At 41.9% G+C, this 26,599-nt stretch overlaps 1 protein-coding gene across 1 annotated transcript in view; it reads right to left on the bottom strand.

Moving 5' to 3' along the window:
- The window catches only part of LOC124797527 (inter-alpha-trypsin inhibitor heavy chain H4-like), a 64,073-nt gene extending 37,789 nt beyond the window's left edge, over nt 1-26,284 (bottom strand). Inside the window, exons 1-9 of the mRNA XM_047260793.1 lie at nt 26,196-26,284; nt 18,623-18,789; nt 18,397-18,507; nt 16,617-16,755; nt 12,957-13,068; nt 12,253-12,413; nt 8,514-8,717; nt 4,102-4,252; nt 915-1,270 (exon numbers count right to left, since the gene is read on the bottom strand). Of these exons, the coding sequence (XP_047116749.1) occupies nt 915-1,270; nt 4,102-4,252; nt 8,514-8,717; nt 12,253-12,413; nt 12,957-13,068; nt 16,617-16,755; nt 18,397-18,507; nt 18,623-18,789; nt 26,196-26,276 (1,482 nt within the window). The 5' untranslated portion in view covers nt 26,277-26,284. The remainder of the gene's footprint in view (nt 1-914; nt 1,271-4,101; nt 4,253-8,513; nt 8,718-12,252; nt 12,414-12,956; nt 13,069-16,616; nt 16,756-18,396; nt 18,508-18,622; nt 18,790-26,195) is intronic.
- Between the last annotated feature and the right edge of the window lie 315 nt (nt 26,285-26,599).

The raw sequence follows: 26,599 nt of genomic DNA, 5'->3' as shown, positions 1-26,599 counted from the left end.
GTACTAAAGTAAATGTTAAAGAGTAAAACTAAAATTCTAGCAAGAAGGATATCAAAGAGTCGCCGAAGCCATTGTTGAAAGTGAAGAAGAATTTCAGGATGTGCCGAACGGAATGAACTGTCTAATGAGTACAGTTTAATGAGTACAGAATACGGATTGAGAGTAAATCAAAGACACATGAAAGTAATGAGATCTATCCGAAACGAGAACAGCGAGCAGCTTAACATTAAGATCGACGATCACGAAGTAGATGACGTTAAGGAATTCTGCATCTAGGCAGCTCAACAACCCATGATGGACAAAGCAAGTGAAATCTACTAGTATCAAACTTATGCCTTAATTTGAGGAAGAAATTCCTGAGAATGTACCTTTCGAGCACAGCATTGTGTGGTAGTGAAAGATGGACTATGGGAAAACCAGAACAGTGGATGATCGAAGCATTTGAGGAATGTTGAAAATAAGGTGGACCAGTAAGGTAAGCAATGAGGAGGTTTCCCACAGAATCGGCGTGGAAAGGAATAAATGGAAAACACTGACAAGAAGAAGGGACATGATGATAGGACAACTGATAGAAAATTAGGGTGCAATTAACGTGCTATTAGAGGGAGCTGTAGAGATAAAAACTATTGAGGAAGATAGAGATTGGAAAGCATCCAACAAAGACCTGAGGACATAGATTGAATTTGCTTCTCTGAGGAATTTGTATGGGCTGCATCATAGTAGTTAGAAGACTGATGACTCAACAAAATAATAATAATAATTTGGTATCCAATTATATAGAGTCTTAGCTGTTGCCTGCGACTGAATAGGGGAATAGAAAGAGTGACTGTTGCACATTTCGAAGTAACATATGTCACTTGTAAAGGGTGACCTCTTCATCTCTTGTACTTGTAACGTCAGGCACTGGAGCTCACCTGTCCATCCCCGTATGTGAAGTTGACGCTGGAAAGTAGTGGCGACGCGACCTGCCGGTAGAAGTTGCGCAGCTGCAGGTGTGCGTCCGCCGCCTCGTAAATGCGCCTGCCGAAGCCTCCGTTGCGTAGCGCCAGCTTCCTGAGAAATCCGAAGTCTGCATCTTCACCGAATGCCAGCGTAAACAGTGCTGCTCCCCGCTCCATGTTGGCGGCGGTGTAGTCGTGTAAGATGGTTTCTGGGTCTCCATTGGGCAGTCCATCCGTCAGCAGCACCATCACAAGCGGCGCATTTGGACGTGAAACACCTGCCTTGGATACTCGCAGTGCTGTATCCAGTGCATCATGCATTGCCGTCCCTGTAGAAAGCAGGTCCGCCTTGTCATGAGACTTATTTATGCACTCTGTGAGGTCTTACGTCTTCATTTACATGAAAACATTGATCGCGCCATATTATTTTCTTCAGTGTTTACCCTGTAACGATCGTTTTACTCAAATGAGCTGAGACATACCAACGACTCCCACAGCAGATTTAACTACATGCCTCAAGAAAGTCCCAACCTTTAGTCCTGAGTACTTGTCGACAATGTCAACTACACTACTGGCTATTAAAATTGCTATACCAAGAAGAAATGCAGATGATAAACGGGTATTCATTGGACAAATATATTACACTAGAACTGACATGTGATTACATTTTCACGCAATTTGAGGGCATAGATCCTGAGAAATCGGTACCCAGAACAACCACCTCTGGCTGTAATAACGGCCTTGATACGCCTGAGCATTGAGTCAAACAGAGCTTGGATGGCGTGTACAGGCAGGTACAGCTGCCCATGCAGCTTCAACACGATACCACAGTTCATCAAGAGTAGTGACTGGCGTATTGCGACGAGCCAGTTGCTCGGCCACCATTGAGCAGACGTTTTCAATTGGGGGGAAATCTGGAGAACGTGCTGGCCAGGGCAGCAGTCGAACATTGTCTGTATCCAGAAAGGCCGTACACGACCTTCAACATGCGGTCATGCATTATCCTGCTGAAATGTAGAGTTTTACAGGGATCGAATGAAGGGTAGAGCCACGGGTCGTAACACATCTGAAATGTAATGTCCACTGTTCAAAGTGCCGTCAATGCGAACAAGAGGTGACCGAGACGTGTAACCAATGGCACTCCATACCACCACGCCGGGTGAGATGCCAGTATGGCGATGATGAATACACGCTTCCAATGTGCGTTCACCGCGATGTCGCCAAACACGGATGCGACCATCATGATGCTGTAAACAGAACCTGGATTCATCCGAAAAAATTTCGTTTTGCCATTCGTGCACCCAAGTTCGTCGTTGAGAACACCAAAACAGGCGCTCCTGTCTGTGATGCAGCGTCAAGGGTAACCGCAGCCATGGTCTCCGAGCTGATAGTCCATGCTGCTGCAAACGTCGTCGAACTGTTCGTGCAGATGGTTGTTGTCTTGCAAACTTCCTCATTTGTTGACTCAGGGATCGAGACGTGGCTGCACGATACGTTACAGCCATGTGGATAAGATGCCTGTCATCTCGACTGCTAGTGATTCGAGGCCGTTGGGATCCAGCACGGCGTACCGTATTACCCTTCTGAACCCGATTCCATATTCTGCTAACAGTCATTGGATCTCGACCAACACGAGCAGCAGTGTCGCGATACGATAAACCGCAATCGTGATAGGGTACAATTCGACCTTTTTCAAAGTCGGAAACGTGATGGTACGCATTTCTCCTCCTTACACGAGGCATGACAACAACGTTTCACCAGGCAACGCCGGTGAACTGCTGTTTGTGTATGAGAAATCGGTTGGAAACTTTCCTCATGTCAGCACGTTGTAGGTGTCGCCAACGCCGCCAACCTTGTGTGAATGCTCTGAAAAGTTAATCTTTTGCATATCACAGCATCTCCTTCCTGTCGGTTAAATTTCGCGTCTGTAGCACATCATCTTCGTGGTGTAGCAGTTGTAATGGCCAGTTGTGTAGTATACTTTCAAAGTCTGTGATAAAATCTCCCTTCTAATCTAATCGGGCGGTACGTATGTGACATATTTATGCATAAATTTACCCTAAGCGGTCCTTACAGGATACATGTTGTACAGGAAGGATCATGTGTGACAACTGTACTGAAAAACATACATCAGTCTGTGCGACTGTAGACTGACCCAAAGTTAAGTACCTAATCACCTACACACTCTTGTGTACGGTTGAGAGTAATGTTTCAGCGCATGCTTTCTAGTATGGTGCTAGAGAAACAATTATTATGACCATGGGTTCCGTGGACTGTTGTCAGCAGATACTCACAACCGATATTCTCAGTATTAACTGCTTCTGCATGGAAGCTGTAAAGAGCATTCTCTTAACATTCATTCAACAGACATGTAGCGTAACGTTTCATTATGACGCTCTACAACAACTTGGTGCTGAAAATGTCTGCAGCTTAGTAAAAGAGCAATATGGATTATTTTATATTTGGTCTGCTTCTTTGTCTCATAGCTCGTAGATTTAAATTAGAGAGGTCCTACGATTTTTCTTCTCCAGCAGTAAGTACCAATTTTGATGTGCGCAGTTTGCCAGGCAAGCTATGAGAAAGTAGTCTAATATTACATCTAGAGGTTAAAGTTTAACTATGTAGTTCCTTTTAAAAATACTGGTCACGTAATAATGGGGAATGTGGAATCTTCACAAGAACGTTTGAAGATACTACCTTATTTCAAACCTATTTTTATATCTTTTTTGGTGTTCACTGTTATAATTAACAATGAAAGTTTGTGAAAATTTATAAAAGAGCATTTACATGGAATTAGATTGATGTACTCAGTTTCATGTGCTGTCGGTAATATTGAAACCAGTGTTGAATTGCACGACCTCCAGATCAAAGAAAAGAATATCTTAATAACACTCAGCCAAAACGTGAAAATGTAAAATCATTTACTTTCCCTATTGACGCTATTTTACTAAACTGTACCGTGATATTCACAGTGCTTCAAAAGTTTCTTGGACAATTTCTAGCTTCTTACCTTTTAGATAAAGTATCTCACACAGGATATGAGCAGTTTGCTGTGCTATTTTCTTCTGTTCTGTCAAATCTCTACAATTCCAAGAATACGTTTAACTTCTGCTGCTAATTTTGTGGTGAGCGTCACCACTACCTAGGATGATGAACTCACCTCCTCCCGCATGGAGATCTCTCACGAAATTTTTGGCACTAGCAACATTTTCTGGAGTGGCAGGCACGACAGCATCAGCATCATTTTCTGGTCCTTTGGGCCAATCGTACCGGGATGTATAGGTCTTGTTCTCGCCACCTGGCCACCACACCTAGTGTTAAATGATACATTATATTTATCTTCCGATAGAAAATGCGTTCATATGAAGTTCATTATGTCTCTACAAACACAATCAAGCTGTGCCCAACAAAATACCGGGTGAAGCAGACAAATGGGAAGACTGAAACGAACAGAAGATTTATAAAGTTCTATTTTTTGACATGAAGTGAGTGTACATGAGAAGAAATTAATAGTTTACCTTCAAAGTTACAGTTTTCTGATTATATTATAATTCAGATGACGTCCTTGGTTTAGTACACATTGTTGGAGGCTGAGAGTGATTTTGCCCATGACATTGTGTAGTAGTTCCAACGCAATGTTGTTCGTTCCTTGCCGAATTCGCTGTCTCGAATCATGTTCGATCGTTGAACTGTTTTCCATTAAAACTTTAGACTCGAGGTAACCACAAAGAAAAGCATATGGACAAGAGAAATATGCAGGATGGGGGTGCTACAGAATATTGCAATCTCAGTGGCATTTCAAGAGTATTGCTTGTTTGCATCATCCTGCTGAAAGCGTGTTTCCTCATCTGAATCATAGGGATCGAGTTCAGGCAGAGGAACTGCTGCCGATCACTATTCTCTTGGATATAGTTTGTTTTTACACTACCCCCTCTTTTCTCTCTAGTGCTGCCAGTGGTTTCAAAAAAATGGTTCAAATGGCTCTGAGCACTATGGGACTTAACTTCTGAGGTCATAAGTCCCCTAGAACTTAGAACTACTTAAACCTAACTAACCCAAGGACATCGCACACATCCATGCCCGAGGCCGGATTCGAACCTGCGACCGTAGCGGTGGCTCGGTTCCAGACTGTAGCGCCTAGAACCGCTCGGCCAACCCGGCCGGTAGTGGTTTCAGAGTGGCTCTCTCCAGACTTGATGGCATAGGGAGATGCTCCACGAGCCTGTGGAGGTAAGTTAAACTCCCAATGGAAAGAGCATTGAGCTTCAACAAAATTACCCGGAGTCTTGTAATATGCCTTTACAGTATCCCACACTGCGTGACTGGCCAGCTCTCCACGGCTACTAATTCCACCCCCCCGTTCCATAATCCCCACTGTGACAACTAGCCAGTCTTTCCCACAGTGACATTTTCTATACTTTATTTTCAGAATAAGTGTTTTGATGTAATATTTCTCATTTGTAATGCATGGACATATAATTACCATGCACGTGAAGGCAACTGACGTTACTGCTCGTACAGAAGCTTAGTTACTCACCATCACTCACTATAATAAAACTACCGATTCCTGATCCCAGCTATGGATAATTACTGTTTCAAAATATTTTGTTTGAGAACAGTAAATGTATAAATAACTCTGTGAATGGAATTGATCTTCTGAGGCACAATTGTGATTGGACAAACATTGTAGTGTGGTATAAATCTAATTTGTCTAGGAAATATTGTATTCTAAAAAATACTAGTAGAAAGGTTCATTAAGAGTTACTGAAACTGTGCTCTCGACCATCTTAGAAAGGTGTCTAGCAATAACTTATTTATTGAGCTGCAGTACTTTTTCTTTTTTCTTGCACATTGTAATATTACGGTCAGATGAGGCGATTAGCCTGCCCTCATTTGCTACAGCCACTTGGCAACGCAGTCACAACCACCAGTGAAGTTTGGAGTCATAAACCGAGGGACGTCACAGGATATTCACATAGCGTCTGTTGTATGGCTGAACATATATCGGGCCGCTGGTCGATCCATACCTGTACTGTCTCACTGGTGTTAGCATTTGTAGTGTAAAGGTGCTGTACGTAGGCAGATATGACAAATGGACAGTTCCAGAGGTCACGGGTCGTCAACACTTAATGGTCGAAAAACAGTTTTCCAAGCAAAGAAATGCCTTCCAGGAATAACGTTCTTGTGAATATGTGTTGCTCCTACTATGAGGATCGTGGACATTGGGTAATAACCAATGAAGACGTTGCAAGATAATATAATTGTCCAGAAAAGAACAACGACACGGTCAGTCAGGTGAATAGCCTCGCCCACGAAGGGCTCCTTGCAGAACGCTAGGGCAGAGACCATATGTTGTGGGAGACTTCGACACAGTAAAGGAGACACTCCCAATGTGACTTGACTGGAGAGACTTCACTTGGAGAGGTGAGAGTAGCGACGTCGATTATGGTTGAGTTTTTGTTTCTGGTCAGGGCTGCCGCTAACACTGGGCATCCATCTCTGGCTGCTATCAAATGCACACACCATTTGCTGTATCCATGCTGCTACCGGAAGATGTTGCAACCCGACTCCAATGCGTATTCAGCCACGCCGCCAGTACATCGACCACCGCCCAGTAAATGACATGCTCCACAGCAGTACCAAAAAGCCCGTCAGTCGATTCCGTTTGCCTCTTAGCCAACGCGATTAAAACTCTGGTAACGCCCATGAGACTTTTCTTTACTAATAATGGGCATACTAGTATTTTACTTGAATACACAAAGTGTTCGGAAATTCCCCATACAAACTTGTAGGACTTGTGGAGTGAAGTGAGTATACAGGGTGGTCCATTGATAGTGACCGGGCCAAATATCTCACGAAATAACCATCAAACGAAGAAACTACAAAGAACGAAACTCGTCTAGCTTGATGGGGGAAACCAGATGGCGCTATGGTTGGCCCGTTAGATGGCGCTGCCATAGGTGAAACGGATATCAACTGCGTTTTTTTAAATAGGAACCCCCATTTTTATTACATATTCGTGTAGTACGTAAAGAAATATGAATGTTTTAGTTGGACCACTTTTTCGTTTTGTGGTAGATGGCGCTGTAATAGTCACAAACGTATAAGTACGTGGTGTCACGTAACATTCGGCCAGTGCGGACGGTATTTGCTCCGTGATACATTACCCGTGTTAAAATGGAGCGTTTACCAATTGCGGAAAAGGTCGATATCATGTTGATGTATGGCTATTGTGACCAAAATGCCCAAAGAGCGTGTGCTATGTATGCTGCTCGGTATCCTGGACGACATCGTCAAAGTGTCCGGACCGTTCGCCGGATAGTAATTTAAGGAAACAGTAAGTGAAACGTCAACCACGACCTGCAACAAATGATGATGCCCAAGTACGTGTTTTAGCTGCTGTCGCGGCTAATCAGCACATCAGTAGCAGATAAATTGCGCGAGAATCGGGAATCTCAAAAACGTCGGTGTTGAGAATGCTACATCAACATCGATTGCACCCGTACCACATTTCTATGCACCGGGAATTGCATGGCGACGACTTTAAACGTCGGGTACAGTTCTGCCACTGGGCACAAAAGAGATTACGGGACGATGACAGATTTTTTGCACGCGTTCTATTTAGCGACGAAGAGTCATTCACCTACAGCGGTAAAGTAAACCGGCATAATACGTACTATTGGGCAACGGAAAATCCACGATGGCTACGACAAGTGGAACATCAGCGACCTTGGCGGGTTAACGTATGGTGCGGCATTATGGGAGGAAGGATAATTGGCCCCAATTTTATCGACGGCAATCTAAATGGTGCAATGTATGCTGATTTCGTATGTAATGTTCTACCGATGTTACTACAAGATGTTTCACTGCATGACAGAATGGTGATGTACTTCCAACATGATGGATGTCCGGCACATATCTCGCGTGCGGTTGAAGCGGTATTGAATAGTATATTTCATGACAGGTGCATTGGTCGTCGAAGGACCATACCATGGCCCGCACGTTCACCGGAATTTAATATGAAATGTTCTATCACTATGTGTTGTTAATGGTGTATGGTAATGTAATAGTTTTTGTATATTTCATTTGTTTTAGTCAGTTCTGAGTTTCATTTATGTCTGTTTAGTAGAAGATAGATATTAGAATCACTACAGAATAAAAGGACTGTTCAAAAAAAATTATTCAGATTTGTAGATCAATTGAAACTTTAGATGCGCTGTATCTCGAAACTGTGATTTTGGCGCTTACCATTTTGTTCCCCCGAGCAGCTCAATTTGTTTGGGTTACAATCTGCTAGGAATTTCATATGGACTCTTTGGTGGAGACTGCAGCTTTTCTGATGTCAAAGGACTTAAACACAGCAACACCTACTTACGTTACAAGCTTATTGACAGTGTCTGCACAGCACAATATATGGGAATTTGAACCATACTCTACATTCTCTGTGCTACCTCTTTCCTTTTGATATGAGAAACTCTCTTTTCTGTTTCCGAGTCTTCAGTTACTTGTGTCTGTTAATCGAAATGGTCCATACTATCATGGTGTAAACAAATGAGAGCACCTGCTCCTTACCCGTGATCCAGAGGAGAATGTGATGAGCGTGAAGTTGTCACGTGGACTCAGCTCATCAAGGATGGAGACCATGGCCTGCCTCAGCTGCTCTATCTTGTGACCGCTCATGGAGCCGCTCACGTCCAGCACGAACACGATGTACTTTTCCAGTGGTGGCAGGTCTGGTGGTGAGTAGAAGTGCACGAAGTATCCGTCATCAGTCACCTGTCCAGAAGAAACGTTTCAACATTGTCAGTGAAGTCATTATGAAAACTGAGACTAATCAACGTAGCACAGTTCAACAGTGTTACAATGGTGGATTAAAAAATGTTTCAGGTTAAGAAGAAATCATTAGCTGCAAAGACACAGAAAATCATTCTTATTGGTATTGAAGTATTTGGGGATCATGCATTGTGATCTGTTCCATAACTCTGTATACTCCAAGTAAGTGACCCTTATGAGTCACTTGATTGCCAAAGATCGCATGCCTTGTGAGTCGAGAGGCCAACAGCAAAATATCTCTGCCCCGAAACGCATATCGTATCTACTTGAGCTAAAGAACTTTGGCCAGAGAGGGCCAATGACTATTCAGGCTGGCAAAATTCAGTTTTAATGACTTGCTGTGGAAGGAGGGAGCTTCACTATTGCATCTGTGTCCTGTTTATGTGTAGTTTAAAAGTCTGATTGAAGATGGTGGTATTCTGGTGTTTTAACATGCCATTTTGTGCAATGGAGTATGACTGCTGCTTGTTGCAAATGCTAGTTATGGCATTCATTGATGATCCATTCACAGTTTCCGTGTTTCAAACGTATTTTCAAATAATTATAATTCAAAGTAACTTCTTGTACCATGCATTTGGCAATTTTCTAGGGGGACTTCATTGTTCCTTTGTAGCCTATTACAATCCACGTGCATTCGTGGTTGACGATATACGTTTGTAACGTTTCCACCTGTGACAACAAAGGGCTCACGATATCTCCCTCTCTCTCATAAAAGACAAAGCAAACATTTTCTAGCTTTCGTTGTGGATGTTATGTAGTGATTACGTGATTTACGAATTTGTGCGTGAATTATACTGATGATCTATACTGTCCATGTGAGGCTACCATTTCCGTAATTTTTTTTCGCAAATTTCAAGCGAAAATTTCTCTGCTTTTTCGCACACATGCTTATAGGAGTAAAGAACTTTCCTTTGTCGACCCATATCCCCATTCTGCTATGTTATTTCCTGATAAGCAGACTGAAGTAGTTGTTTGATAATACGTATAGCCACCACAGCGTACACTTTAGTAATTTCTGATCTGATACGTAAAACTGATGTTAAGCATGTAGTCTATAAGACAAGATTCATAACACGTCTGGTATTTGTTTAGACAACGAGTACCCAAATGAAATTAGTCTGTGCTAGTTAGAAATGCTATATAGAAAACAACCCGATTGAGCTTGAAAACGCTTTACCACTCCATTACCTAAATTTTACAGCTCAGTTTGCGTCTTTCAGGATCCCATATTTGAATATTTGATACAAAAATCAGGGTGAAATTTGTTCATTACTTGTTTCAAATTAATGTATTACAATACTTGATGGACTATCAGCGTGAATAAATAATTTAACTTATCATTATCTTATATTACTGCTTCGAGATAAAGTGACAGCAACATGTGTTGAGGAAGTGTGAGATTAAGGAAAATCATACCACCATGGGCACACAAGAACCTGCATTGTGTTGGGCAGTGAAAGGAATAAGCATATGAGTGACGCAGCGAAGACATGCACATTTTGGGCCTGAGCGCTATAGCATTGTTACGTTGGAATGTTACATTAGCACTATAGCGTTGGCTTTTCCTCTAGTATTGAGACAATAGGTACACAAAGCACTAGGTTGTTATGATCATCTTCAAACTTCTCTGGTGGTTCCTAGCCTCAAACCCACTGCAATTTCAAAAGTACACTCCAGAACGTATGCTAGATCACCAGTTCCGTGTTTCCAATCAGTGACAACATCCGTCACAAAGAATGTGTGAGTAAATTCATTGGTGTTAAGATCAACAGTATTTAGGTTGATGGAGAACCTTCACTTGTTTCGGATATCACAGATAATTTCGCCCACTATAAGTAGCAAGTGATCTCATCAACAATATCTACATGTGGGAAAATTATACGACATAGTAGCATATTCATTGTTCAGCACGTACATTTCAACACAACCACGCTCGTTTTCATTTTGAGTTTAGCTACACGTAGTCCATATAGTCCCCATCTTACCTTGCTTAAATGGCTAACATGTGGTACTTGTCCACTGAGTCGAGGGATTGTTTCAATATGGGATGGCCTAATAACAACCTGTTTTTGTGACAGTGATATTGTTGTATTTGTACCAAACCATAATCGAGAATTTGTGTCAGTATTTGTAATTTGTAGCATAAACTGGTACCTACTGTGACGAACCCTTCTTAGTGCTGGACGGTTATTTCCAGCAGAATACACGTTTACTTTTATATTTCTAGAAAAATTTATTTGTTCTCTTTGTATCCAGCAGTAGCAAACAAATATGGAAACTCTAAAAAGGAAAGAAAATTAAGAAAAAAGAGAGAAAAAGTTAAAACCCACCACAGAAGCATTGGAAGATCTTTAGAAAATGAGGACTACGAAAGTAATACATTAACAAGTATAAACTTTGTGAAAAAAAAGCCATTATGTGAATGGCATTAATGGAAGTTGTGAAAGACTTCTCAGAGAGAAACTGGATATAAAAACTGAAACCTTGACGAAATCAGAAGTGAACTACAAACAGAGGCAAATAACTTCTGATACCTGAAGAAAGAAAAGTGGCAAAAACATAAAGGTAGCTCCGGCAACAATAATTGACCCGTCTTCTAGAGGGGAATAACATGATTCCAATTTTTTGCTCTTCTTCTGTCATTAATATTCTGCAGAAACCATGAGGGAACAGAAAAGATGTAGAACAAGTATAACATTACAAGCATTTCACCACTATGCTTTGCGGACGTAGTTGACATTCTATAATGAAGAAACACGTGGAAGAAACGGAAAAAGAAAAAAAAATACGAACAAGCAGTCAACTCAGAATAAATACCTGTTGGAGGAGATAGTTGAAGTAAATAGAAGTTACAAATACAAGATGAAGTAACAAAAATTGCTCGATATTAAGAAACACAAAAGACGATTAGAGGCAAAAAACCTCGTTCAGAGGAAGACACCAGCTGATATTAACATTCAACAGGGATTAAATAGAACATTCTTAGAAGCATCCTTAAAACCAATTTCGTCAGTGTTAATCAAATATGAACAAGACAGTTTATTTATATGGGTACTGCGAAGAATAAGGAGGCTGATGTGTACAAGAGAACAGTGCATATCGGTTATATGGGCAAAATATGAAATAAAAGAGGTGTTAATCAGAGTGTACATAAAGCCCTTACAGCAAGAAAGATCTCTCTACCGCTGTTAACTCCTAAAGCATTGGCGATTATTTCATTTAATACTGGAGATACAGGATATAATACAAGGGTTTTGGTTATTTATTATGTGGAATGCAGTCGTACTTAGTAGACTGACGAAGGGAAAAAATAGTTGTGGAAAGGCATCAGTCTGTCGAAATGAGAACATAGCGTTATCATATCATTTAGTACTCATTTATGAGTTAGTGCATTTAGAAGTGCCTGAAACCAAACTATATCACTTAGAACAAGATTAGCCACTACACTACGGATGAAGTGAGCAGAGGGGTGACTCACGAGTATGTGGTTGGGGCTGGCGGCGTGGTCGACGTCGTAGCGCACCAGCAGCTGTCCCTGCACGCCCTCCGCCCTCAGCGCCGCCTGCTCCTCCCTGCTGGGAGACCACCGCACCTCGGCTGTCGTGGGCGAAGGCCTCTCCGTGTGCGCCAGAGGGTTAGCTGCGTGCAGGCATTACTATTTACAGTGATTTACACGTATTCCGGTATCTCATTAGACTTAAGAACTTAATTTTTTCGAGTACAAGAATTTAAAATGCCTGAATTCTTCACGAGATTTCGGAATTTCGGCCGGACGTCCTCAACATCTGACCACGATATTTCGGCTGGCAAACAGGCAATTGTCTTCAGGTGAATTTACCACTGTAAAACTGAACTGAAAATGGAAGACTGTCTGCCAGCCGAAATATCGTGGCGAGATGTCGATGCCACACAGCTGTAATCCCCAGACCTCACGAAATGCTCATTCCACTGATAAAATTTTAAGATTCTGTACTCTCAATTAGCCTGGTTGTGTAGAGAAGCAACTGACCAGTCCTTGTTCTCAAAACGATGGTACATTTGAAATGCTAAGACAAGTAGTAAGATGAAGATACTCTATATTCAGAGCAAAGGACGAGCAATCCTGTGTTTATGGATAAAACTTCCATAATTGTGGCAAGTACGTTAGTGGCGTGTTGAACCTGAGACCAGCGGTGTACTCACTAGAGTTCTCTTCGTCTGAGACGTCGTTGCTCTGCTGCAGACTGGGGACTTCAAGGAGGGTGATGTCGCTCGTCTCGTTGATGTGCACCTCCACTGATAAATCGTTCACGATCTGTGGTGCAGAAAGAAAATTATAAAGTAAACTGAATAAAGGCAAGCCTACATTTTCACCATTTATAGGTTTACAGGTATTTTTCCACTATTGGATAGTCTGTAGGTATCAGCGATAACATAGGTGAAAGGAAAGTTGACCTTCAACTTGTACAAAAAGCGAAGTCGAAGGTCATGAAAGGGTCACAGAGGTTGATAATGAAGGTCACGGTGTTGCTGGCTTCCCTAATGTTAATTAGTCAGTACTCGTACATTGACTAATGAGTGGAGGAAACGCTTTTAAAGATTAGGGAGGAGAAACAATAACTTTCAGTTTTGCCGATGATATTGTAAATTTCTTAGGGACGACAGAGTACTTAAAGGCCATTTTCACGGAATGTATAGGCCCTTAAAAAAAGGTTATAAGATAGATACAGGATTACAAGCTTTCTCTACGAATTTCATTGAAGAAATCTTCTCGGGGTATCATATGAGTCGTGTCGTGTTGTGGCAACGTTTCGACAAGTTTCCCACTAGTTATCTTCAGTCGAAGAGACGAAGACGACGAGTAGGAAAACGTCGAAACACTGTAAGATGAATGTTATCAGGAACTAAGCAAGGGTAATGGAATGTAGTCGAATTGAGCCAGATGATGCTGAGGGAGTTACGTTATGAAATGAGACACTGAAAGCTGTAGATGAGATTTGATATTTGGACAGCGAAGTGAAAAGCTGTAGACTGACAACAGGAAAAACAAATTTTCTGAAGAAGACGAATTCGTTATTATTGGCTTGGTGCATAGGATCGTAGCGTTTTCCCGTAAGTTTAATAAACACAACAAATACACATACCAGAGACTTTAGTCATCAATAATATATGTTTTTTCACTATTTACAACAGTCTGCCAACGCTGAGATAACTTTTCGATTCCCCAGCTGTAGAAATAACATGGTTTTTAGGCGAAGAACGCATCGAGCCATGTTCGAAGTTCATTTTCAACGAGCAAGGAGGTTCTTTGAAGGTTGTTCGGTAAAGAGCGGGAGAGATGAAAACCCGAGAGCGAAATATCAGTTGAATAAGGTCGGTGTGGAATGACTTCCCGACCCAACTCCTGTATAATGTTTCTTGGGAATCTAGTAGAATGCGTGGATCACATCACTTCACACACTCCTCCTCTTGAACTGCGTCTGCAAGACGTCTCAGAGGTTGTCGATAAATGTCAGCTGTTATGGTTACACCTCGAGGAAGTAATTCGTAGTACACCACACCGTCTTTTATGGATACTCGTACATCTTTGTACAGAATGTCCCTACTTTGTTTCGGCTCAACCATTTCCTTCATTTCCTTATGTTAGAATAAAGACTCCATTTCTCGCCACCAGTGACACTAAAAGAGGGGTCGGTGTTGTTCACGAGCCAGCAGATGACAAGCAAACAAATAAGCACATACGGCCACCCGCTGATTTTTTTTAATTTTTTGTTTTGAGTTAGCTCGTGGTACCCGTACATCCGATGTTTGAACCTTCCGCAATGGGTTCACATGTCGTACAATGGTCGAGTGATCACAGTTCGTCACATTTTCCAGTTCTTGAGTACACCGTGATTGTGAATTAATGCGTGTTAAAAGGTCTTCATCAAATCCCGAGGGTCTACCTGAACGTAGAGATCATTAATGCCAAAAAGATACTGCTTAGAACGAGAAAACCATTTCCTTGCAGTGCTCTGCCCATTGTCGATATCCCCACACGTGGTGAAAAAGTTTCCTGCTGGTTCAGCTAGCGACATCCCTCTATCGAACTCAAACAGAAGAATACGTCGGAAATGTTCCAATTACTCCATTTGGCATTCCGTTTTATAGCTCTCACAGTCCCACACACTATCTCCATATGACAAAATAACAAAATAGAAACCCAAATAGGAACAATGAACTATAAATGAAAAATGACAATCGATAAATAAACCCATAACAACCGGAATTTCAACGTGCCAAACAGAAACGCTACGAACATAAGCACCAACGTAATAACTGCGTAAGCTTCGGAGTCAGTCTGCTAACACAGAATTTTTCTGAATATCGTGCCGCGCCACAGTGTAAAAACCAATATTAGACAAAGTAACGTTTCGGCTACGGTTACAGAGGTGTTCTTCTTTGCCTAGACCCCGGAACCTTGCTTTTTTTGGTATTGTTTTTCACATTATGACGCAATGCGATACTCATAAATTTGCGATCATCGAATATAAATTTAATATTTAGGATGTCTTTTTTGAAGATATTAGTAGGTAGTCCTGTCCGGAACTCAATTGTCGACGATAAACAGCTCAGAAAAGAAGAGATCAGAAGTATTCGAAACCTTGTTCCATATGAGAATGCTGAAGGTTGGATGGGTGGATTGGATACTTCTGAGCAGCTGCTGAATCGCACCGTGAAAAGAAGAAAAATGTGACACAGCTTCATTAAGAAGAAGTTGGATGATAAGGCACACTAGACGTCCGGGAATATTCAGTTCGGTAACTGAGGGCAGTGGGGGAATAAAAAGTGGAGAGGGAGACCGTGGCTAGACGACAGTAAGCAGGTTCACGTCGATGCAGGTTAGACTAGTTGGCAGAGACGAAGAGGCTTACAGAGGACGGAACAGCATGCAGGTCTGCGTCAGACCAACCTGTCTGAGGTCTGAAGACCACAAAAAAGAGTCAGAGCGATGCTAATCTCCGTATCAAATCTGGAGTCTTGAGGTTCAAGACGTTTTTATAATCTTTGTTCCATCTACAATCTTGATACCGCTTTTATTTTAATTTTATCTATTATTTATTTATCTCTACATAACCATTACAACCAATGGTGTCATTACTCTGTCCCTATCGTGCAAATGCTGCAGATCAGGCCCGGGCTGCCAAATTGATAGTCCCTGCACGGGTGTAGTCACTTCGCTAATCTATAATCTAACAAACTTTCCAGTCAGATTGTCGTACAAACAGCCTGACTCCTCATTTCGTACTCCATTCATTCTTGTGATTTTTTTCTGAGTAGTCTTTAGTTTCATGCACAAAGGTAACTTATTCGGAGAAAATACGAGTTAGAACATTTCCCAGTTATTCTTGCTCTTGTTCCGAACTTTCATTTCTGCAATCACATCCTGATTTTATAAGTTAAGCAGTAGTTGTAATGAACGACACGTCTATGTTATACCATTCATCATGAGATATCGACTGGGTTGAGCAGCCTTCATACAACTCAAGTTACAGACGTTCGTAGCTCTTTCGATTTTATCTTTGCATTTCTTTCCTTTTTTGAAGACTCCTTATAGATGTCTTTCTCTTCACGGAACTTCAACAATTTTATTGAAAGTTGCTTTCTTCAAGTTCCCATCGTATATCGAAGCGTTCGTAGACAGCTTAGAAGAAACTATAGGATTTTTAGCACTATCAGAACTAATGCTAGGTACTGGAGAAGAACCCAAAAATCGTGGCTCAACACCCATGTTTCCACACGCTGTTTTGCAGTCGCGGCTAGATAGTAACTCTGAGTATTCTCGGTCCTTAGTTCGCGTGTACCTACTCAGACCAGACGTACCTGTCCGGGATTGAGGTTGATGCGCAGGTGGTAGGCGCCCAGCTCCCTCTGCAGCAGCTCCTCGTACGTCAGGTTGAAGGTCACCTTCTTCTGCGCCTCCACGTTCACCGACACGGACACCACGTTTGAATCTCTTGCACTAAAATAAAAATAAGGCAAATTTTTATATGTTCTCGATCAAAATAGGAACCTTGAAGCAAATTCTTTAATACCAAATTTTAGATGCTTTGAGTGCATCCACCAAGATTAGAACACTGCCATAAGGTCTAGATGGTGCCCAAACTGCATATGATAAAACAAAATTTTTGGCAAATCACAGTAGCAACATAAAGTTAAAACTGCGAGTAACGAAATAAATAGGCACATGAATAGAACAAGTGGAGCAATCATTGTAAATAACCGCATGTGGAGCTGGTATATAAAACTGCTCTAGATACCAAACATTATTCGGTAACAACTGCTCCATAATATATAAATATTAGTGGCGATGGATACGGAATGGCTTTGTTATGCTGTCTAAGATCGCTGTCGTTCCAATACAGCTTCAAAAGTTAACTTGGTTGCAGGGTCCGTAGAATTTTGAACATCCTTTGGCAACGTGGAAGCAATATCAGATGCTGAATGTTTTGCAGAACACGAATGATACATTAAAAATTTCAGTTCGCTGAATACGCAGTTGCTCAATACAGCCCAATCAATTAATACCAAATTGTGTTTGGTGAGACAAAGATGCCTTCCCAGCAACCAACCGTGTGTGCCACGAAATAAGTCGTACAAATCAGAATTGGAACAGCAGCTAAAATGTAACTGATGCACGTAATGGGGCTCACGTTATTATGAGAGTATATAGAAAAGCCCCTCTCACAAGCAGTTAACGACGGTCCGCTGCTCCTGATGAGGACGATGAAGATAATCGTTGAAAACTCGAGATTTTATTCTAATCCGGTGCGGCGAGGATCTAATAAATTTTTGTTTCCAATCATTTCTCTGTCGTCTGTGTCTCTCCCTTTTATGCGCGCGAGCGCACACACACACACACACACACACACACACACACACACACACACACACAAACGCGCGCAAAATGTGGCCTACAGCCCCTAGAACCCTGTAATAAGAACTGCGAAACATGGATAGTCACGTATATCATCGACGTGGTTCATATGTGTGTTATTGTCTTCACAATGTAGTACGCTAAGGTAACATCAATTATGGTTTCACTTTAAGTGAAATGGGCAATTCTTAACATGTTGTTTTATATCTCCAGATTGTTGATATCTGAATAATTCGTTATTATGGCGTGCTTTGGGAAAATGGCCACAAACGTTTTGAAAAACAAATAAACCCTTACACCTGCCATGTAGACCATCGTTGTTGCTAAAATGCTGTTTATTATTATGTTTTCTAGTTGCCATTTCCAGATTTTACCTTTGTGCCGGCGAATTTTCGGAAGTCTCAAGCCATGAGCTAAGGCTGATCTACCTTAGGGCAAGATTTCAGCTTTCCACACATGCGAGCCCACGCATTACACTAAGCGCTGTGAGAGAAGCCGCGCCGCGCGAGATAAGCCGAGTGGTCTCGGCCGCTGCAGTCATGGACTGTGCGGCTGGTCCCTGCAGAGGTTCGAGTCCTCCCTCGGGCATGGGTGTGTCTGTTTGTCCTTAGGATAATTTAGGTCAAGTAGTGTGTAAGGTTAGGGGCTGATGACCTTAGCAGTTACGTCCCGTAAGATTTTTTTAAAAAAAAAAGAGAGAGAGAGAGAGAGAGCAGCCGCCGTTACCTGAGCTGCACGTGCGCGGCGCCCTGCCCGGCCTGCACGGCCTGCTGGTACTCCTCGCGCGCCTCCTCCTTCCCCTTCACGTACGCCTCGTACGCCTTGCCGTCCATCTCTCTGCAACAACACAACAGACACGTTACAGTGCACTCCCTGTCACTGGCGTTTTTCGTGATACCACACGTAAGAGAAGTTTCGCTGTTAGCAGGCTGCTAGCGCGTCTGCAACTCACATGACGAATCCCGATATGAAGGCGGTCTCCGGCAGGACGGCGTCGAAGCTGATTTCTCTGGACACGTTGGCTGTGTTGGCCACCCTGCTGGTCACCACTGTCTTGGCGTACCGGTTCCGCACGTGGCTCACCACATGAAGGCTGTACACGTCCGGCGGTGGATACTCCTGAAACAAGGCTCAACTTCAGTATTGTAGCAAGCTTTCTCATTGCTTCCCCCTTTCCCCTTGTTTTCTTCATTTTTTGTCACATTCTTCTCCCTCATTTCCCCCACTTTCACCTTCAATTACTCCGCATTCACTCAGATTTTATAGAAAGGAAAAAAAAATTGCGTGCAACGCAACTCTAGTGGATATGTAATCTTATTGGCTGCGATACTTAATTGATTAATGGACTGATTTGGCCACTTGACCATACTGCCATCTCAGATGTCAACAAAGGACTTTTCTAGCATCTAGAACTTCCTGTAAAGAATTAAGAAACCTTTCATTGATGTTAATTACAGGAAGAGGTTCGAGCTATAGAAGAGATTACGAATCAAACAGTCGCCAACAAGGGGTTCACAGTGTACATAATTAATGAGGCGTAAATTTGGTAGTAGAATTTCCCCCCACAAAGTATTTTTCCTGCTATTCCAAACCGATCGATGTGTTGCCAAAAATTAGGACTTTTTATTGGTGGAGTCACCAAGGATCATACGCTCCAAAGTCCACTCGGAAACATTGTTTACTAGAAATTTGTTGGTTTCGGTACATAGTGAAGGTTAGCCTGTGAATCTGCTGCCACATTTGTTGTCCATATGCTTAACTTCATTACTTTGAGGTTACGCGTGCATGGGAAACTCATGGCACGAATTCGGTTGCACCTCCAGAAGACGTGTGCTATTTTGGCAGCTTCTGTAACAACACGCGCTCGCGTCCAGCTCTGCAACAAGCCGACCGCCAGCTCAGCGATGCTTCTGTGGTTGGCAAAGCGCTCATGCGTCCGAGCCCTCGTTCTCGTCACTACCAGCCACATGGCTCAGTAACTGCCTGTTTATTTCCTTGCGATTAGTTCATTCTCTCGATACATCTAGTAATTTTCCCTAAGGGACGAAACAAGCTTTTGTTTCTTTTTTCTTGTGTTTTAAGTATTCTTTTCTCTGCGGATAACTTATTTATGCCCATAATAATCCATAATTGTGTATCATGGCCGTTCCTAGACTGCAAAGGCTGCCTCACCATCCCCTTTGTGCCTGAAGCTAAAATATGGATTTTAAATTCAATTACAACAGCTCTGAAATTCCTCCGTAACGCTTCTACCTGTGCCTAAGAGGCTAAAACAAGCCACTATTGAAACATCTACTGCAGGCAGCGAACTCTTATTCTAACGGTCAGGGGCACTGGTAGTATTTGCAGATAAACCATAATTTGTCTGTAAAACTGCAGGAAAGGCTGACAGAGTTGCAGGTACGTTTGTGATCGTCACTACGAATGAAATATCGTATTTCCATTCTAACCAAAATTGTCCTTTTCATTTATTAATCTCGTCACTAGCGGTAAGAAATCAACGCATATATCGTAGGTCGCTCTGGTGTACTTCGTCGTAGTGAGAGTGTCAGGAAGTAATATTTAAATTTTGGATTTGATTTTTGCCTGTTAATATATCTATTGAATTCTGTTTTACATATAAAATGAAATTTAATGTGTCCGGTAGATGAATTTCTCAACTTCACATTTATTTTGTAAAAATAACATGTCGGTCACCACATAGCGTAGGTTTCAGCAATGTAATCCGATGGTGATGGATACCGATGGGTTACTTCAACTAAGTAACTACTCGTACTAATGTTTCCCATCTTCATTCTCATTATCTCCTTTCCTCAAAAGTGCACGTATATTGAGCTCCAGGGTTTAATGTTGGTGGCTATGTTGCGTAATGGTAGACTATTTGTGGTATCAAGTTCTTACTGCCGAGGGAATCAGAGAAAGAAGAAGATATCACAGCTGATACCTGCCGTACTGAGACCTTGCCGTAATCCCGAAAACTGACTGCGTTTCTATTTTGTGAAATTAGCTGCACATACAAAAGTTCAGTCTGTAAAATGTAATTGTCGGTGACTGTTACGAAAGAAAACTTTTCATCCTCGCTGTGCACGATAGTGTAAGTAATGAGTAAATAGGGTTATAATTTTATGATATGTTGATCTATTTCATTTCATAAACGGTACTTGGTAGCGTAACAGTCTTTGACAAGTGCACAGGGGCGAGTAATTCGGCTTACGGGTAATACTCGTATTTAACAGAGTAATGAACCTCCTACTGGCATTCGAGAGTTTCTGCATAGTCTGGTGCAACGGCATAACAACCATAACATTAACAGTGACAGTTTTTGTAGAAATAAAGAGGCGACACCATTTTCATCAAGGCTGAGAACGCCAGAATGGTGCAGTCTCGATTTTATTGACACCTAAGACCTCGGTATCATTTTTAAGTTTTTCCCTGTTCTCGTATTTTAGAGAAAATTGTCGTTGTTAATATCAGAACTGTGTTATATTAGCGTACTACTCTTTACTGGAGGTCTCCAGCGAAGTGGGCATCAGTTATTTGCAATATAAACCTTTTGGTGGTAGCTGCATCAATAATTAACGAGAATATAACACTATTCACCACATTATTAATATTTTCTTTTATTGCAACTTGCATTTACTTAAATTTGCATTACTTAATGATGCAAGGATAAATTTCACCAAAGGATCATAGGTTAATAATTTTTTCAGCGAGTTTAGCTGCCGGGTGTGAAAGCAGACTACATACGGCTCGATTCTGCGACGATATCTAGCCAATGTTTCAAATAGAGCCGTCCATCGGCCAGCTGCCTCCAGCGCTTAATCCCGTCACAAGGTGTAGAGTAAGCAGCGTTAGGGCAGGTCAGCTGGAAACCTTGTCTTGAAAGTGCTGAGAAGTAAGGTAATACGGGTATCTAAAAGGCGCTGATGACTGCTGATAAAGCCGGCCGGAGGGGCCTTGCGGTTCTAGGCGCTACAGTCTGGAGCCGAGCGACCGCTACGGTCGCAGGTTCGAATCCTGCCTCGGGCATGGATGTATATGATGTCCTTAGGTTAGTTAGGTTTAATTAGTTCTAAGTTCTAGGCGACTGATGACCTCAGAAGTTCAGTCGCATAGAGCTCAGAGCCATTTGAACCATTTTTGAACTGCTGATAAGGTACACATTTTGGTGGGGCCAGCTGAATCCGCATGTTCGGCGTTATTAGACACAGCCTACACCCAAACCGGATTGCGAAGGGGCTGTTAGCGAATCTTGTAAGTGACAGTGTAAGTAGGTGGGTTTGGGCTCATTCGAGGCCAAATTCCGATGAGAGCGTGAAGAAGGACGACACCTCTCTTAGGATGAAGTTATGCAGAACATCCCCTATCGTACCTACGTTCGTTCACACTGCAGATTGTTCAATAAATGAGAATGCAGATCAGATTTTACAATATGTTTGTTTCATTAAAATACTGTGGATGTGAAAGGGAAACAAGATGAATTGCCTGTAGATCTGTACACTGACATTGTTTGTATCTCAGAGTATCACTTACGTTGGGAAAAAAATTGTAAAGCTTCCTTTAGAGGAATGCATCATACTGATTTCTATGTAAGGAGTTCGTTGCAGAAGGGAGGTGTGCCGTTTATGCCAAACGTATGATCTTATTCATGAGAGATGAGATCTCAAAAGTCTGTAAAAACAAAATATTTGAAAACGCGCAGAGGAGTTTGAATTTTCAGGGAAAAAACTGTCGTTATAGACCTCCGCAGATTCTCCCAGTGTAGTCTACAGAGTTTCCCTTTGCAGACTTGATAATGCGCAAGGCTCGGTTCTTAAGAAAGACAGGAGGCTGAGCTCGTATGACGATGTTAATATAAACTCTCTGACTGATTCGCCAGAGGAAAGAAGATTAACAGATTTGCATGAATATGACAACCTGGTACAGACAGTATACTTTACAACTAGAGTTCAGAGAAATATCGGCATAGTGATAGACAATATATTCGTAGTTTGTTCTCTAGTTAATGGGCAGTGTGAGAAAATTACCAAATTACTATCAGACCATGAGGCACAGATTGTAATACAGAAAAGAATCGAAGCAGAATCATATCCCGAAGCAGTAAACAAAAATTTTGAGATACGACTTGCAATTCACACGTTTAAAACCGGTGTCTAATGGCTGGAGTTGAAAGAAGCCTACAGTCTTTCCAATTATGAAGGTACAAGCACATGTGAACCAATAATAAGTGACCGATTTTTATAAGTGATATCATGTAAGAGGAAAAAGTAGCTGTATCATAATGTAAAGGACACCCAGAGCCCAGTAACAAAAATTTGCTGCAGGGAATACTGCAAAGAGCAATAGATTTGTTACCAGGCAGGCTGAAACAATTTATTACACCAGGAGAATAGAAACCATTCGGAACAGAATTAAAACTTTATGGTTAATTGTGAAAGAAGTACACGGCAGAATATATGTGTGCTCGACGTGTTACACCTCTGTTTTGTGAGAGTGAAACTGTTAGTTATCCGCCAGAGTTGTGTAAAATATTTAATTACCACTCCTTAAGCTAAATCAAAATTTTATTGGTACAGATAAACACAAAGAACATTCCGACACAATAATATAATATGTAGCTACAGAAAACAAAGAAAGTCGAAACTGAAATCAGTTATTCCATTATTAAAGAGTAAAGACGCTTGAGGATATGATGAAATTTCAAGTAGGGCTAAGAAGACAAACGCACCATTCTTAGTTTTGTTCTTAGTCACATGTACAATCAATCTTTCAGCAGTGGTCAGTTTCCTGACTGTTTGAAATACTCGTTGGCGAAATCAGTTTATAAAAACTGAAGCTACAACATGAAATGTGTGGAACAGATAACGTAAAGAATCAGCGTCCGATTTAATTGCTACCAGTGATTTCAAAAGTTTTTGGGGAAGCCGTGTATACGAGAGTATTGACACTACTCAGTAGGAACAATTTTCTGTCAGAGTCTCAGTTTAGTTTTAGGAACGGGGTATCCGCAGAATGTCACTTTCTGCTTATTTATGAGGCAGTGGTAGGGCTATATGGTAGGTTGAGGACAGGAAGTGTTTCCCTTGATTCCGAAAAAGTCATTTGATTGTGTAGACCACTCAATAATTTTTCATAAATTGTAACAGTATAGTTTGGGGGAAAAGTTTATCAGTGACTTAGTTCATATCTGCAAAGTAGAAAGCAGAATGTTGTCCTCCACTGTGCGCAAAGCGGGAAATGTTTGGATGTGACAGGGGTCATGTAATGTGGGAACGGTTCTATCGCTTTTCTTGATATACATCACTGATCTGCCAATAAACATGACATATAACACAAAAATTATTCGCTTTGCAGATGACACGGCTATTATTTAAAAGACGTGGAACGTAATATAAATTATATAGCTAACTAGGTAGCCAGTAACATTAGCACGTGGCTTTCAGAGAAGAGATTAACTCGTAAGTGTAACAAAACGCAGGAGGTAAAGGTTTAACAAAACGCAGTAGGTAAAGGTTTGTAAAAGGAACATTTTATTGTTAGAAGATCACAAAACAGTCAATGAAATCGACAATTTTAAATCGTTAGGACGGAGTGAAGATGAAAGGCTTTCTTTTAAGAACCACGTTGAAGATCTTGTGCAGGAAGTAAATGCTGCTATCTTCACTGTAAGTATGATCTTCACTGTCACTGACAATGAAACGCGAAAGTCTGTCTACTCTGCTTTCTTTCACTCTGTACCTCCTACGATATTACATTTTGAGAGAGTTCTGTACTCTCAAAAAAATACCCTTCGTCCAGAAACGGGTGGTCACTCATACCTGCGGTGCCATTTCACTGACTTCGTATAGGCCGTTGTTCACGTATCTCAGGATTCTAACTCTGCCAGCCTCATACATGAATTCCTTCATCAAGATCATCACGATGTATGTTGTTGACAATAGTGCTTCTTTCAGAAGAAACTGCCACCCTCTGGATAATATTTCCTGAAGCACTGTACAAAAGCAGTATGTAACATTCAGAAAATTTAACTCTGAATAAAAGTCAGTAGAAATAAAAATGATAAAACCGAAGTATTCAAATCGAAGTTGAAAGGTTTCCTTGAGGCATAAACTTTCTATTCTGCACAAGAGTTCTTCGCAGTAGTTGAGAACTTTTCTTTGTTGTGTGCTATCTATTCCATTACTCTCTCTTTGCACGTTTCATTAATTATTTAATTCTTTGTTTATAAACCTTCCAGTCAGCATTCTTTAATCAGTGCAGTGACTCGTTTTATGGCCATGTAGCTCTGGCTCGCATGGTCCCACGGAACTTGATAAACAAATAAATAAATGAATCAACTCATCCCTCGACGGATTCTGCTGGCGGAAATCAAGTTTCGATATCTTGAACTATTTGTAGTAAAAGTTAAAGTATCTGTGTGAGGTTAATGATGCCGCTACTGCGTTGGTGTTGAATTCTGAAGTAACCAGTTAGAACCTCGATAGCTGAAGTAATTTGCGTCTCCAGGATTTGTTATTTGGTCAGCAGAGAAAGAACAACGGTTACCCTAAAGTTACTCGTCGGCACACTGCGTCATTGTCGTAAGACTGTTGCCACATCTTACCTTACAGTCTCAAGGAAAGTGATCACATGATGCTAACACATTGACCGTCCCTCTGCCGAAAATGATGAGTAGCATGGCTGCTTCGTCTTTGTCAAGAGGGCACTGACTTCGAAGAGCAAAAGAAGGAAGGGAGGAATACGAGGTCATATTTTGGAATGATGGTGACGGCCGTATGGGAATCTGACTGTCCTTCTCACGGGTATCGGTCCAGTGCGTTAAGAGTGTATCGATATAGGACAATGTATCGATGGCTCACAAAGTGGAGGCTGTTGTTTTAAAAACTGCCTCGGGTTATGTTGGGTTTTAAAACTCCCATTGCCAAAAAATATGTATAGCGTAACAAGTAAATACGAAAGAATTAAATGAATTTATCTTGCTGTGTAGGGCGATAGACAGTTACATTACAGAAACCTAGAGGGCAAAATCGTTGAGAAGTTATGAGTGCGCTGTGGTTTCCTACTCGGAGACATAGTTTTTCATTCGAATCTTGTTGCTGAAAGAAAATTTCGCCACTAGTGGTCGGCTAGCAATGAGGATAGAGGTATTGGTGAACATTTCTCACAGTGTACGAGTAAACATGACGTCATGCACATCCATTACAGCCACCTACATTCAACAGATACGTTTGCGACACAAGTGTCATACAGCAGGAGTAAAGAAGTCAGTGTACGTGGAGGCAGGGAATCCATTCTTTACAACAGAATGCTCTATTTCACGGACGCACAGCATATCTGTATGACTCAGGTACTTAACACACTGCTAGGAGGCAAACACGACGTCTTGTATGGAATGATTCTGAATTTTATCTCGTTCACCTGTTGGAAATCCCTACTAGTACTGCAAGTCCCTTGGGGCAGAGCACGCTGAGAAGTTCCTTGTGATTGCCTCCCACACCTTAATAAGGAATGAGTCGTCTACTCACCGGCGCGTCCTCAGCAGCGGCCAAGGTCAGCGTGAACACCGCCACGAGCGCCGTGGCAACAACTGCCTCCCAGGTGCGCATGCTGTCTGCGACTGGCCGGAGACGTGCCGCCGCCTCCATATAAAACAGCAGCAGCGGCCGATCTCTGCATCTGCTTTCGCAGAAAGTGACGTCTCAAGACGCCGATCCCTGGAAGCACCTGACCGCCGTTGCAGCTTCCGCCATCCTCAATGGGCGCAAGTTGTACACACCTCGCTCGATCACCTCGCGAAATGTCACCTCTCAGCAACGTGCTTTCCTGTGAGGGAAGATGCATTGAGGACTACAGTTCTCGGAGAAGACGAAACGTCATTGCGGCAACCGCTAAAAAAATATGATTTGAAAATAGCTCCACAGTGAACTAA

Source organism: Schistocerca piceifrons, chromosome 1, assembly GCF_021461385.2.
Source record: "Schistocerca piceifrons isolate TAMUIC-IGC-003096 chromosome 1, iqSchPice1.1, whole genome shotgun sequence".
Lineage (NCBI taxonomy): Eukaryota > Metazoa > Arthropoda > Insecta > Orthoptera > Acrididae > Schistocerca > Schistocerca piceifrons.
Note: the sequence above shows the minus strand (reverse complement) of the source record. Positions and strands in the feature narration are given on the sequence as shown.